Source organism: Labrus bergylta, chromosome 13, assembly GCF_963930695.1.
Source record: "Labrus bergylta chromosome 13, fLabBer1.1, whole genome shotgun sequence".
NCBI lineage: Eukaryota > Metazoa > Chordata > Actinopteri > Labriformes > Labridae > Labrus > Labrus bergylta.
The window spans coordinates 29,587,758-29,601,074 of NC_089207.1; the positions used below are offsets into that span (position 1 = coordinate 29,587,758).

Below are 13,317 nucleotides of genomic sequence, written 5' to 3' on the forward strand. Positions count from 1 at the left end.
TCTCATCAGACTTCCTGTTGTGTCATTTCTCAGAGGAATAAGTGCAGCCTTACAAGCTTACATATGATATCTCATAAATGAATGCTTTGTGACAGATAATTACATACATACTTCTAAGGGAAAGTTATTTGATATTTCTAATATCAAAAATATTCACATTAATGCAGATTTTACTTGATCTGCTGAAAAGTGTTTTTATATTCAACCTGCAGTTATACAAGAATATAATGAGAAGTTTGCAGCCTAGCTGCTGGCAGTTATGGCGTTAAGATTTTTGTCTCTCTGGAACCTTGCTGGTTTCTGGGGATGTATGTGGGAGGTAATTTTTCAGCGTGATTTATTAGGCCAATTCTCCAGTGTCATTATATAGTGAGGGGGATCTTAGATGAAAGCAAAAAAAGATTATGTTTCCGCTTTGAGAACATGAAATCTTAGACCTGTGATCAGATTATGATGAACAAAACGTTGTGTATATCAAAAGGGAAAATAGTTTTGTCTCTTAATATTACATATTAGAAATCATTTTGACATTTTGTACATATTGATAACACCAGGGACAGTTTAGGTACAGTATACAATGGAAGAGTGGTTCATTTTAATGGCCTAGACATTTAAAGGACTCTGACTTTGTGTGTGTTTGACAGGCTGAAGATGATTTAATGAGTCAGCACGGCATTAGCCGAGTTTCCTCCCCTTATGTAAAACAGACCACATCTACACAACAGGCCACTAGATGGCAGCGGTACATCTGCATTGATTTTTAAGCATTAAACAAGTTAAAACAGGATGTAATGAACTAAGGACTGATTCAGGGAATTCACCTGCTTTGTTGATGCAGGGACCAGACTAAGCTGCTTTGGAGCCTTGGTGCTAAAATGATTTGCTAAACTGATTTTAACCCCCCGTTCAACCCGTTACCAATGAACAGTATTACAATACAGGAATATTACAGCCAAAGATTTACTGTTTTAATTTAATTTTAAACAGTCACATGCTCCTTAAAGTTCATGTCCCCAAAATGTAAAGAATTGTTATTGGTCCTTCTTAAAGTCAAAACCTTGAGAAATCTGTTTATAAGGCAGGACCTACCCCTAGGTCTATACAAGTGGATTTCATGTTTCAATGTAGTTCCATACATCCAGCAGAATTATACCTAATCACATTGCTACAATTGAGCTCTGGGTTTTGGGCCCCTGAGGATCTGGGGTCTAGCAGAAGCTGCTCTTTTATTACAAAACATGGTGAAGACATACTAAAAGTAATCCAGTGTAACAGCATCATAATCCAGCCTTGTGATGCTAATATTCTATTAACATGTGTTCCTTTCAAAAGCACTGATCAACACATGTTTGAAGAATAAGCCAGAGAACCTATAGTATTGTATAGTGGCCATGCCACACTGTAAAAACAAAAAGTCAAGATAACATAAAATTCTAAATTAGATTTACTTCAAGTCTATGAAAATGTTGTGTTAACTCAATAGTATACATTTATGTCACCTCAACTAATTGAAAGTTTTCCAACTTTGATAAGTGATTCATATTAACTTAAAAAAGGCGAGCTCTATTTTCGTTTGAGGGGACTATTTCTCTTACCTAGGTGCAGCAAGGGGGTTTAGGGGATGTGGATGGAGATGGAGATGTACCTGTGCTGGGCAGTGAATCTGAACGTGCTCTTTTGTAACCTGGAGAGTTGCTGGATTTCCCGGGTTTTCTTAGTGAGTGAAGATGCCGCGCTCATAATGCTGGGTCCTTTGGAACAGTGGTCGAAAAAGTTGTCAAAACAAATCTCCAGGGGGCTGAATGCTGCCATCATGGATCTCACACTGGTCTCGTGAGAATTGCGTTCACAGTGGCATTGGATGACTGTCTTGGACCAAAAAACAATAATAAAAGAGAGAGACAAAGGGAAAATAACAACATACAAGAGGTAGGGAGGGGCTGCTATGGGTTGAAAATTGACTACCTATTCTCAATGATTACCACACACCCATCTCGAATCTAGAGACAGGGTGCTTCAGGAGGATCTTGTGCAAGACCTCCCGAAGCACCCTGTCTCTCATCAGCCTCCCTGAGACCGGGGGGAGGGAGGATCTCGCACGAGGTCTACAAATGCTTAGTTACTAATGTCTACTAATAGTCTGTTGATAGTTTATAGAGTTTGTACTGTTACCAACTGTTTTTCACTTTAATTGGATAGTCCTAACACAGGTCTACAAATGCTTAGTTACTAATGTCTACTAATAGTCTGTTGATAGTCATATTTATATATGTTGACAATCAACAGATAGTCAACTACAAATTAGTATCTTATCTATTAATAGTCACTTAATCTAATCTGTAGTTGACAACCAACAGAGTATCAACAGAGTCAGTCATTTGATGAGTGAGAAACCTTGGGGATATGTTGACATCATACTGTTGACTTTCAACTGACAGATTGATTCAGAGTAGTTGAGTGTAAACTTACAAGAAGTTGACAATCTACAGATAGTTAGTTGAAAGTCTAATCAATAACCTGTTTAAAAAGCAGCTACTGCTCTGAAGAGAAAATAATATTTTGTGTTCACACTATATTATAAAATTTCCATTGTTTCACAAATGCTCATCTCTCTCCAGATGCAATCAGAAACATTTAAATCCATCCCTGGGCTGTCTGTGAGCACTTCTGCTCCCTGCACTGTTTGATATTGTTTGTTCTTTTACACTATTTATTTGTATTTATTTTTAAGAAACCTTAGAGTTATTACCATTTTATTCATGTTTGTTTAGAAGTATTTAAAAAAATTAATAATAATAATGTTAAATATAAAGCTGTATGCCAGTTTTCTTTAAGTTGATGAATATAGCCTTTGGTGGTCAAACTGTCTGCAATTTAAGGGGCAACGGCTGAAATCTTGCCTAGGGCACCAAAATGGTTAGGACCGGCTCTGTGTCTATATCTTAAAGACCACATAATACGCAAAACACACTTATTTTAAGATGGTTTTGGCTGTAATCATTCTAATTGAACTGACTTTTACAGGGAAGTGCATGGAGTGTGGAGTTCTTCATGCTCCAGAGCTGATCGCCTCCACAGTGGAGAGCAGTATCCTGCCTCATGATGAGCTTCTTCTAAAGTATATTCTACAATTCTATAATTCACTTAGCAAACGCTTTTATCCAAAGCGACGTACACCAGAGAGTAAGTACAACACAAGCAAGGATCTAGAAAAAAGGGAACAATGTTAGTAAGAGCAAACGATCAGCTTTGAGTCTGATTGGACACACAGGTGCTGACAGGAAGTGATCAGAGGCAAAGCACAACATTGACGGCAGTTCTTGAGAGCTCTAATCAGTATAGAAACCATCTTATAAGTCGTCGTTATCAAACAAAAACCATCGTCACAACCATCATCATCATCAATAATATGGAGACCATCATCATTAAGTTAGTAGGTATTCATGAAAGAGCTGGCTCTTTAGCTTTTTCTTAAAGGTGCAGAGGGACTCTGCAGATCAAATGGAGTTTGGTAGTTCATTCCACCACCAGGGGTGACAGAGGAGAAGAATAGAATAGAATAGAATAGAATAGAATTACTTTATTGATCCTAAACTGGGAAATTGTGGAAAGAGTCTAGTCAGAGACTTAGGACCTTGTTGTGAAGGTTGGATCAGACGCCTTTCATTGGCAGAGCATAGTGGGCGGGAGGGAGTGTAGACCTGGATGAGAGAGTTAAAGTAAGGAGGAGACGTTTTTGTGTCTGTTTTGTAAGCGAGCAGCAGAGTTTTAAATTTGATGTGAGCAGTAACTGGGAACCAGTGTAAGGAGATGAACAGGTGAGTGACATGTGCTCTTTTAGGAAGGTTGAAGACCAGTCGTGCTGCTGCATTTTGTATCATCTGCAGGGGTTTGATAGTGCATGTACCTGCCAGTAGAGAGTTGCAATAGTCGATGCGTGATATCACAAGAGCCTGTACCAGGAGTTGTGTAGCATGTAGCATGTAGTATATCAAGGTAAAACAACACCACTGCTGGAACATTAACCCTTGTGCCCTCCTCAAATGTATATATATTTTTCTGCTGTGAAGGTAAACAACTTCCGACTCAAAACTACCAAACATTAAATAATTTTCAGGATTGTAACCCTTTAAATGCAAGGTTATTAGTTGAATGGTGATTAGAGTCTTTGAAATGTGAAAGACTAACAAAGTTGATTTGATTGCATTAGTCTTTTTTATGTATATCCTCTGGACACCTTCATGGCCAAAATGTACACACTGCAATAAAATCATCAATATTTGCTTTTGTATTTTGCTGTTAATTTCTGCTCTTTTTACGGCTTTTGACGGTAGAGAAGAGGGAAAGAGGGAAAGAGGGAAAGACTCCTCCCGGTCTCAGGGAGGCTGATGAGAGACCATCTCATCTAAATATTAGATGTGTCTTGTGCATAAATGAATTTGTGTTGTGTGGGATTCCACATCCAAGCTGTTACTATTTAATGGAAGAATGGAGGATTTTAGGATAACTGGCCCTAACCCTATAAACATCTTGTTATTCTAGAGGTTCTTGCATGACCTTTGATCTCTACAAGGATGACTCTGCATGGGCTGCCTGTAAAGATAACCATGCCCACCTGCACTCACACACAAACTCAGTGTCTTTTGTTCACAACACCACAATCACATACCCAGAAGGACGTTTTGTTATCATAAATATCAACAACAGTTCATTAACAATAGGTCATCTGTATGGCCCAAACTCTGATGAACCATCATTTTTTCACAATTTATTTTCATCCATATCAAGAATTTGCAACTCCCCAAAAATAATTGGAGGTGACTGGTTATGGTTCACACATAGCAGCCCCCCTCTCCTCTTGTATGTTGTTAGTTTCCCTCTGTCTTGTTTTTCGGTCCAAGATGCTGAATGCGGTGGAAAGTTATATTGTTGACAGAGTCTGTGGGAAGTTGTTCCTGGCTGAATTCAAGGCTTTGGCGTAGAGACTGAACTTCTTGGTGTACACCTGGACCCCCTGGAGAATTGTTTTTGAATTCAATTCAGTTCAAAAAACTTTATTTGTCCCCAGGGGGGCAAATCAAAATTCGTTTTGACGACTTCAACGACTTTTTTGACCACTGTTCCAAAGGACCCAGCATCATGAGCGTAGCAACTTCACTCACCAAGAAAACCAGGAAATCCAGCCACTCTCCAGATTACAAAAGAGCACGTTCAGATTCACTGCCCAGCACAGGTACATCTCCATCTCCATCCACATCCCCCAAACCCCCTTGCTGCACCGAGGTAAGAGAGATACTCCTCTCAAACGAAAACAGAGCTCGCCTTTTTTAAGTTAATATGAATTACTTTTCAAAGTTGTAAAACTTTCAATAAGTTGAGGTGACATAAACGTATAATATTGAGTTAACACAACATTTTCATAGACGTGAAGTAAATCTAACTTAGAATTTTACGTTATCATGACTTTTTGTTTTTACAGTGCATTCTGTCAGAGATTTCTTGGACTAGTCCATCATTGTGTCAGTTTACATTAGTTAAGTTATGTTTTATGCTGTTGCTCTAGCGCTTCTTGCTAAGTTGGCCTCTTTTGATTTTTATTGATTTTCTATTTTTGTGTTTTGTGTGTCAATTATTCACAACTGAATTAAAACAATTCATTTTTGAACACCTCACCCATTTCTTTGGTCCCTCACAAATACAAACTATAATTCAACAATGGTAAGGATTTGCCTTTCAAAATTTTATAACTGAAAACTGAACTTTTTGAAGTGATTTTCACTACATGCACTACATATGATGTGATTTTTTTTGTACAACAAAACATAGACAAAGTACTACATACGAAGAGCTCGGTACATCATACATGACACTGCTTTATCAGACTTACTGTTCTTAGCACAGCCGTGCAGTGCCTCATCTCTGTCACTTGTCTGTGCTGGAGAGCTGTTGAGCAAGAGCACAGATTTAGTGCAAGAAGCCAATGGCATGTTGTTGTTCTAAACTTTGGATTATACACATTAAAAAGACAATGTGTCCTCGTAGGCCAGCTAAAGAGAGTGAAACAGCACCTTTGAAAGTGTTGCACATGCCATTGTGTTTATGACACCTTTTTCCCCGGCATTAGTGTGAAGATGTTGAGAAATAACACCAATAAGCTATAATGTAAATGGCTTAGTTCTGTCTCCAATGGCAGCTATATGAAATTATATAATTTTAAGAAGAATTGTGTGTAGGTGGGAGATATGTTTTGATTGCATCATTTTGTTGTATGTCTCCTTCTCCTTATTTGACATCTCAACAGAATGGTATGGTTCACTTTAACACAGCAGAAATACTAAATTTGAACTCTGAGTCATCGCAGACACCCTATCATTTCCAGGCTAGTGCACAGTCTAAGATTCAAACATGTGTATGGCTCATGTGTGCCACCCTGTTTTAGAAGTGTAAAACAGATGTAACGACAGAACACTGCTTTCAAACCCCTTTATTAGAGTGCAGGTTTATCAGATTGTCCACTGCTATTATTATTCTGATTACCATCTCTTAAATTTGATCGCACATCTTCTCTAAAGTAAAGGGGAAAATGGGAAGAATGGTGAGAGGAAAATGCAATCTGGATGTCAGATAAGCACGTGATTAACCACTTACAGAAGCAGACTCTGCGTCAGGGCCTGGCCGTGCCATCTCACATTTCCACTCAGCCCAATCCTTCAAATATTACTGGCCACAAGGTATTGATTTTTCATTCTCCTGAATATCCCTTTGCTGTTAATAGAATTTACACCAGACTATCAATGTTTCAAGGAGGCCTCCCCTCCCCTTTCAGTGCTGCTGGGATCTTCTAACCCACAAAGAGGGTATATTTGAAGCTTGCCGGCCATTAGCTGTGTGTCCACCTGAGAGAGGAGACATGGAAACTGACAATACAGGCGAAAATGAAATTTATGTTGGCACAAGTTTGGACCAAAAACAAGAGCAACAGAGGTGAGTCTGCGGTTTTTATAAGTCTAATTTCATTTAAAATTGATTGACAGTTACTGTATGTTCAACGATGAGCCATTTGGATATTTAGGACTTGAACATGAGCTCCACCCATCTGTGTTATATCATAGAGAAACTAGTAGAGCAAATCCGAACTGTAACTACATCTGTATAGATTGTAGAACCTACAGTATGTTCTTTCAAGTTAACTGTGCAAAGGTCAGTAAAATTATTTTTATTGGGGGTGGGCTTTCAGGTTTAAGTATGAAAACATTGTTTCGAATCAAAATACATTTAATTAGCTGAAAATATATGCATAACTACCTATAAGAAAAAGTACATTAAAGTCAGCATTGTCTGTAGCAAGCGTACTGTACAGACTATAAACCAAGAATTTAATTCTGTGAAAAGATTCCTTTGAAAAATGAAAGTTTACATCTGCATTAATAGATTATTTTAGATGACAACACATGCAAAACTTTATTCCGCGTCGTCAGTCCATGATTAAAGAAATCTTTGGCATTACAAGTGATGCGTGTCTTCACAGATGCCTCCTGAGAGGCTCTGAGCTCAGCCTGCAGCAACACTGAGCTTCTGATTTAAGCAGCAATGCCGGCTTGGTGACCTTAGCAGCTTTCCATGGGCACATTGATTTTTTTCCCACATTACAGATAATTGCTGGATGCTGTGAATCCTATCCTCCCAGGCTAGCAGGGCGGAGCTTCTGTAGTGTGTTGACACGAGAGTGGCTATCTGGTTTGAGGAATGTGATATCCTGGGATCTCATTGACTGCCATTGACTTCTGTGTACTTCCTGTCTAGGGGTATAAGTATATTTACTGGTTTATTAGGACAATTGTTTTTTATGCCTGTTGGGCTCGTTTGTGTTCCACTTTGCTGATTGTTAATTGTGCCCTAGAAAATGTAATGAGCAAAGATACAGTGAAAGAAGCAGTTTCATTAAATAGTGCACCTTCATGTTAATGATTTAAACAGCCAGAACACCTTTCAGACTTTAATGAGGGCAATTGCTGTGTCCAACTTTGTTAATCAGTTTCTAATTTGTTAAATAGATTGTGATGAATTGCCTATTCGTCATTCTTATGTGATGGCCAAAAAAAGGGTAATTATTCTGGTATAGATTTGTAGTCAAATAGTTTAACTGGCATTATTGCTGTAAATGCACTCAATGTTTTTTCCAAATACTTGTGTAACCTTTAGTGAGGCCCAAGCAGCAGCTCTTATTATATTAATATGAGTTTTCCTGTTCTGCATGGAGTGACTCTCATCATTTTATGCAAATGAGTGCATCTTGTGTTTGTTCTGCTCCATAAAGTCATGAAAAAGTCACTTCCTTGTTGTTGTGTGAGGAACAAATCTGACTGACGTAACAGTGTCTTTTGCTATATGAATGTTGCAACCTGTTTAGCTTCCTTTTTTAGTCATTATTAATTATTTATTGTTTAAAAAATTTGGGATTGTTTTGGTGCCATTCACCCGTGTTTCAAACCAATTTTTTAAAACATACTCAGCAGTCTTAAAACCTGTCAAAGCTTTTTGTAAAAGAGCATGCAGCTTTGTTTTATTGTTCCCCCACACACAGTGAACAGCACATTAATTCAGATGAGTCTCAGAACACACACGACCTATCATCACCCTCTTAAATCATCTCTGTTGTGACCCCAAGACATCATGCTAAACGTGATCCTCACTTTGTATACACTGTGCAGGGTTATTGCACTCTGAACAGCCCCGCTCTAAGTGATGTGCCCTGTGTGTCACGGAAAAAAACAGGCCACTGATGCAGCGCACTGTGGCCCAGGGGCGGGTGTCAGGCCACATGATTGGATGGATTCATGTGCAGTATTTATCTCACAGAAAGGTCTGCTTTTGTCTGCTTTAACCTCACGCATTGCACCATTGTGGCCATATGGCCCTGCTGAGCTACTGTACTGTACGTGCATCAAAGAAAGTGTGCTCCGTTTGACGGTGCACTTATTATTGGAAAATTGTAGCAAGAAATCGGACTTTCTCTTCCAATGGGGTTGTAACATAGCGAGCTAAACTTTCAGAGTTTGTCATAGCCTGCTGTGTTTACATGGCAGGAGATGTGTTATGCAAGCAGTTCTATTTGCTTGCAGAGGCATAGACACGTGCCTCAGTTCATAACTAATGAAAGACTTTGTATGCCATTCATGCATGAAAGAGTCTGCATGGCATAATCCAGCGTGAACTATCATGATGTTAAAGGGCCTTGGATTTCAGAGAAAATGTCCTAAAAAAACATTAGGACTCTTAATACATTGAATTTAGTGCAGATATAACATTACAAATGTACTATGAAGAGCTGGAATTTAATGTATAAAACACTCAGCAATTGTAATCAAATATTATAATAATACCTGATGCCATCCTGCAACATTTAGGTTAAGATTTAATTCCTGGTTTATATAGGATTTAGGTTTGGCTCTGATAAGGGTGACAGTTGGCAGGCAGAGAGTGATAGAGTTTGGATTACAGTAGCAGCTTAATTTTTAAGCTCTCATGGATGATAAAACACATGCCATTTCCAAATGCCTCTCACAGGGATCAGATTCATATTTCAGATACTGCAATTTGGTTGTGTGCTGACATGTTGTAAATGACACCATCAAGACAAAGCACTCTAAAACTCAAACATGTCTTATTCCATCTATTAACATTTGAATCGAACGTCACGAGTGAACTTCACCCAAACAGAGCATGTTTGTCATGACGGGCAGCCTCTACGAGTGCAGCCACTCATTGGAGTCCAGCTGTTTGGGCATTGATCCCTCTGTATTTTCTGATGCACTGGCCCGGAATGTGATGTTGTTTCATTACTGAGGCAGAAGCGACGGGCTCTGTCTCCTCCCCCAGGGCACTGGACACTCACTACTTGGGCAGGGGTGCTGTGTGTGATCACAACTGAATGGCTTAGTCAGACAAGTTCACTTGCCTATGGAAAGTCCAAATCAAACACGGAGAAAGTTTGGCGGCAGGAGGTAAGACGGGAGCACACACCAGTGAATGAGTGTTGAAAGGCCTGGACAGGAATAAAAGAGAAACAAGCACTGCATTAAAGACTTGTCATCAGCAATGGACCCAGACGACAATGAACTCGGCATCTTCACTGTCATTCAGTGAGTAGTGTGCTGTGCTTACTTTATTATTCAGTCAGAGCTGTCATAACTGTGAGTGCACTGGTGGTATTTATTGTACAAAACAAGAGTTTGGATTGCTGAGACCATCTATCAGTGTAAAGGTAGAAGGTTTGAAAGTGTTTGATTTTTTTCCAATTCAGCCTTTACATTAATTAGAATTCATGATTCATTCAGTCATGGCTTTTGCAAAACAAGGAATTGATTAAGCTAACGTTATTTATGTCATGCAGAGGCTGACTGAAGGTCATGGATTACTCATCTTTTTCTTTGCCGCTACATTGAAGGGATCATTTATTGCATGTTTCTGTGGGAATAGGAAGGTTTTCTTCTGAGATTCAATTGAATCCTTGAAGCTTTCTTAGAAAAGCAGTTCTTTTGAAAATAACAGTTCTTTTGTACCCTGACTGTACCTGAGCGACAGCATTCTGAAAACAATGTATTGTTATGGAGAAACTAAACAGAAACTTCAGTGTTGCATGGGTATGGACCATACTGTAGATGGTGGATGGAACGAAAATTAAAAGCATTTAATTTTCTACATAGACTACCCTTTGTCCAGCTGCATTTTTAAACATTTCTCAGTAGGTAAATCTTTCAAGTATATGAGCAATCATTTTGGTGGCTAAATTAAATTTAAATTAACCAGATCAAGTCTCAAGATGTCATGCATGCTCAATCACTGGGCTTGAGGCGAGCATGTGGCAACTTTTTGCTTCCATGTGCTAAAACTTTAATGATGAAAATCAGTCTTAATGTTTGAGGGCTAATTATGTGCACATAGGGTTGCAAACATGTACAAATAGTAAATACTGATCAACATCTTTTTAGGTCCAATCACACTCTCAGCTCATTACAGTTTCAGAGCACCCCCCCAATCCCACCCCCACCCCAGTTAACTAGATTACCATTGAATTGGAGGCTCAACACAAAGTATAAATAAGGTTTAGATGACACTAATGATACTATACCCACCATTGTGACAATTTAAAATGTCAGCTGGGCCTATGTACAGTAGTTATTGTCTAGTAGAACAATAAATAATTCACTTAGGTAGACAGTATTAGCTGGACCTGAACTAAGCTAGTACTAAGAGGAAGACAGTTCATGAGAACATGTTAAATAAAACAGTTGCAGTTTGACTCAAAGCCCGACCACACATGAAACTTTGTCTTGAGCTCCTTAGTTAAATTGTTATAATAAAGAGTTGTTATCAATTGGCTGAAACTCCCCAAAAATATAACCTTAGCACAGCTAAACATAAGTGGTAGGATGCTACGCTAGGTGGCTAGATCCAGCCTCCTGTAGGGCTTTTAATTAAAACGTGATTCACAGTTTTTTTTGCCATTACATGATGTACAATATTGTTAACACTCATCCATTGTACACAAGTTCAACTTCCATTCAGCATATATTTTACTTTTGCAGTAGCTGATTCAGAACATGTTATGTCAGCAGCAGCAGCAGCCATCTTGGTTGTTTACAAAAATGCCTTAATGGTCCTCTCTAAATTTGATAAAGGGCTGTAATTGGCCTGACCTGAATCAGGACTGATGGAAACATGTCTGAATGGGAGAAGACCAGATACATCTGTCAGGGTGAATAGAACATGAGCTTGCAAATTTTGTCTGGTTTTTAAGGCTAAATATGTTGTAGGTAGACTGTTCAACATTTATGATACATCCAGTCTCCTGAAAGATGGGAGAGGCCTGAAGAGAACAGGGTTTAGGGAATATTCAAGATGAATGGGTGTATTAAACATGACCTGGGAATGACCTATAGGAGCAAGTGTTATAGGCTCAACAAAACACAAGCATACGGATCTGTAGGTTTAGAGCATCTTTAGTATCCCCTTTATGTTTTATCATTTACCTCACACAAGGTAGACTACAGCCTTTAAGTATCACTTTGAACTTTATCAGCAGGTGTATTTAAACCGGTGAACCAAATCGGTAATCTTTTTAAAGCGTAGCATAATTCTGCCAGGTAACACTTCACTACTTATCCCAATTAGTCACAATGCTGAATATTCATGGCCAAACTGCGTTCAGATCTTTAAACTCCCTCCTAAAAGCTGTTTAATGCACTGAATAAATCAGCCGTGGCACAGGCGTAATTTGTGCCGCACTAACAAGTTGTGAAAGTGAAAGTAGTGAGGTGGCTCATAGGCAGAGGCACGCAGACAGACCAACAGAACAAACACTGCAGATAAGAGGGTTGTGTTTTGTATTTTTCTGAGGGCAGTTTGCTGTTGTGGTTGTTGACACACATCTGGTTGAGTTCCAGGGGCCATTAATGCTAAGTTGGGATCAGAGGGCAGTAAAAGCTACAAAGTCACATCACTCTACTGCACACGGCTGTCCATAATGCTGCTCAATCTTCAGCAGAACATTGTCAGGACATTCCCTGATTAAAACCTCTGTTTGACGCGTTTTAGCATTATGCATTTATGCCCTTGTTATCTAGCATGGTAAGCAATTTTAGCGTACTGGTGATGCACTGCTTTTAAGGCAGGCAATCTGATTCAAAGGTAGGATTTGCAAAATATGAGCACTGCTGGGTTTTAAGTGGCCAAGTGTGCCAGAATGAATGAAATCAGCTGTTTTAAAAGGGTCTCAGAGAGGAGAGTTAGGGATCAGCAGGGCAGCAGGGTTTTATCGGTCAAAGCTTCTTTTGTAGTCTCCTTAGACCTCGCTCCTGTTTGACCCTAATATCCTGTGCCACTCATGTTGGCCTCTGGGCCGCAAGCCCACACAGACAAACATTACTGTCCAGAATACGCTGAGTCTCTCAATCCTCCTGCCACAGGACACAGAGGTTGCATTTGAAGCATTTTGTCAGACATGTTCTCCTCGCATCATTGTTGCAGCCTCCATGTCTTGTGTGTACTCCACAAAAACAGACCCCCTGTTCCTTCTCAGGGATGTGTCATCACACAAAACTATTGTTTTTTTCAGAAAGTGATTAACATAATGATGATTCACTTCATTTTGAAACCATTTCCCTTTAGAGATTTTTAAGTCAAATCCTAAATCTGTCAGGGACAATCTCAGCCTCACCTTTTTATCCATCTATTGCATCCTTTCCGCAGCTAAAAACAGGCCTGAGCCTGAGTGGAAGCGACATCGTTCTTTATTGCATGTATCACTCTCAGCAA

The 13,317-nt window shown here is 39.2% G+C and overlaps 1 protein-coding gene and 1 long non-coding RNA gene across 3 annotated transcripts in view; one reads left to right on the forward strand and one right to left on the reverse strand.

Annotated features, from left to right (window-relative positions):
• Nucleotides 1-6,469: 6,469 nt before the first annotated feature.
• The window catches only part of LOC136181249 (uncharacterized), a 47,490-nt gene continuing 40,642 nt past the window's right edge, over nucleotides 6,470-13,317 (reverse strand). Inside the window, exon 3 of the long non-coding RNA XR_010667607.1 lies at nucleotides 6,470-10,045. This is a non-coding gene — a long non-coding RNA (uncharacterized lncRNA). The remainder of the gene's footprint in view (nucleotides 10,046-13,317) is intronic.
• frmpd4 (FERM and PDZ domain containing 4) overlaps nucleotides 10,084-13,317 on the forward strand; it is a 32,813-nt gene continuing 29,579 nt past the window's right edge. For both annotated transcript variants that reach the window (XM_065961880.1, XM_065961882.1), the window contains exon 1: nucleotides 10,084-10,142. In XM_065961880.1, the coding sequence (XP_065817952.1) occupies nucleotides 10,099-10,142 (44 nt within the window). In that variant the 5' untranslated portion in view covers nucleotides 10,084-10,098. The remainder of the gene's footprint in view (nucleotides 10,143-13,317) is intronic.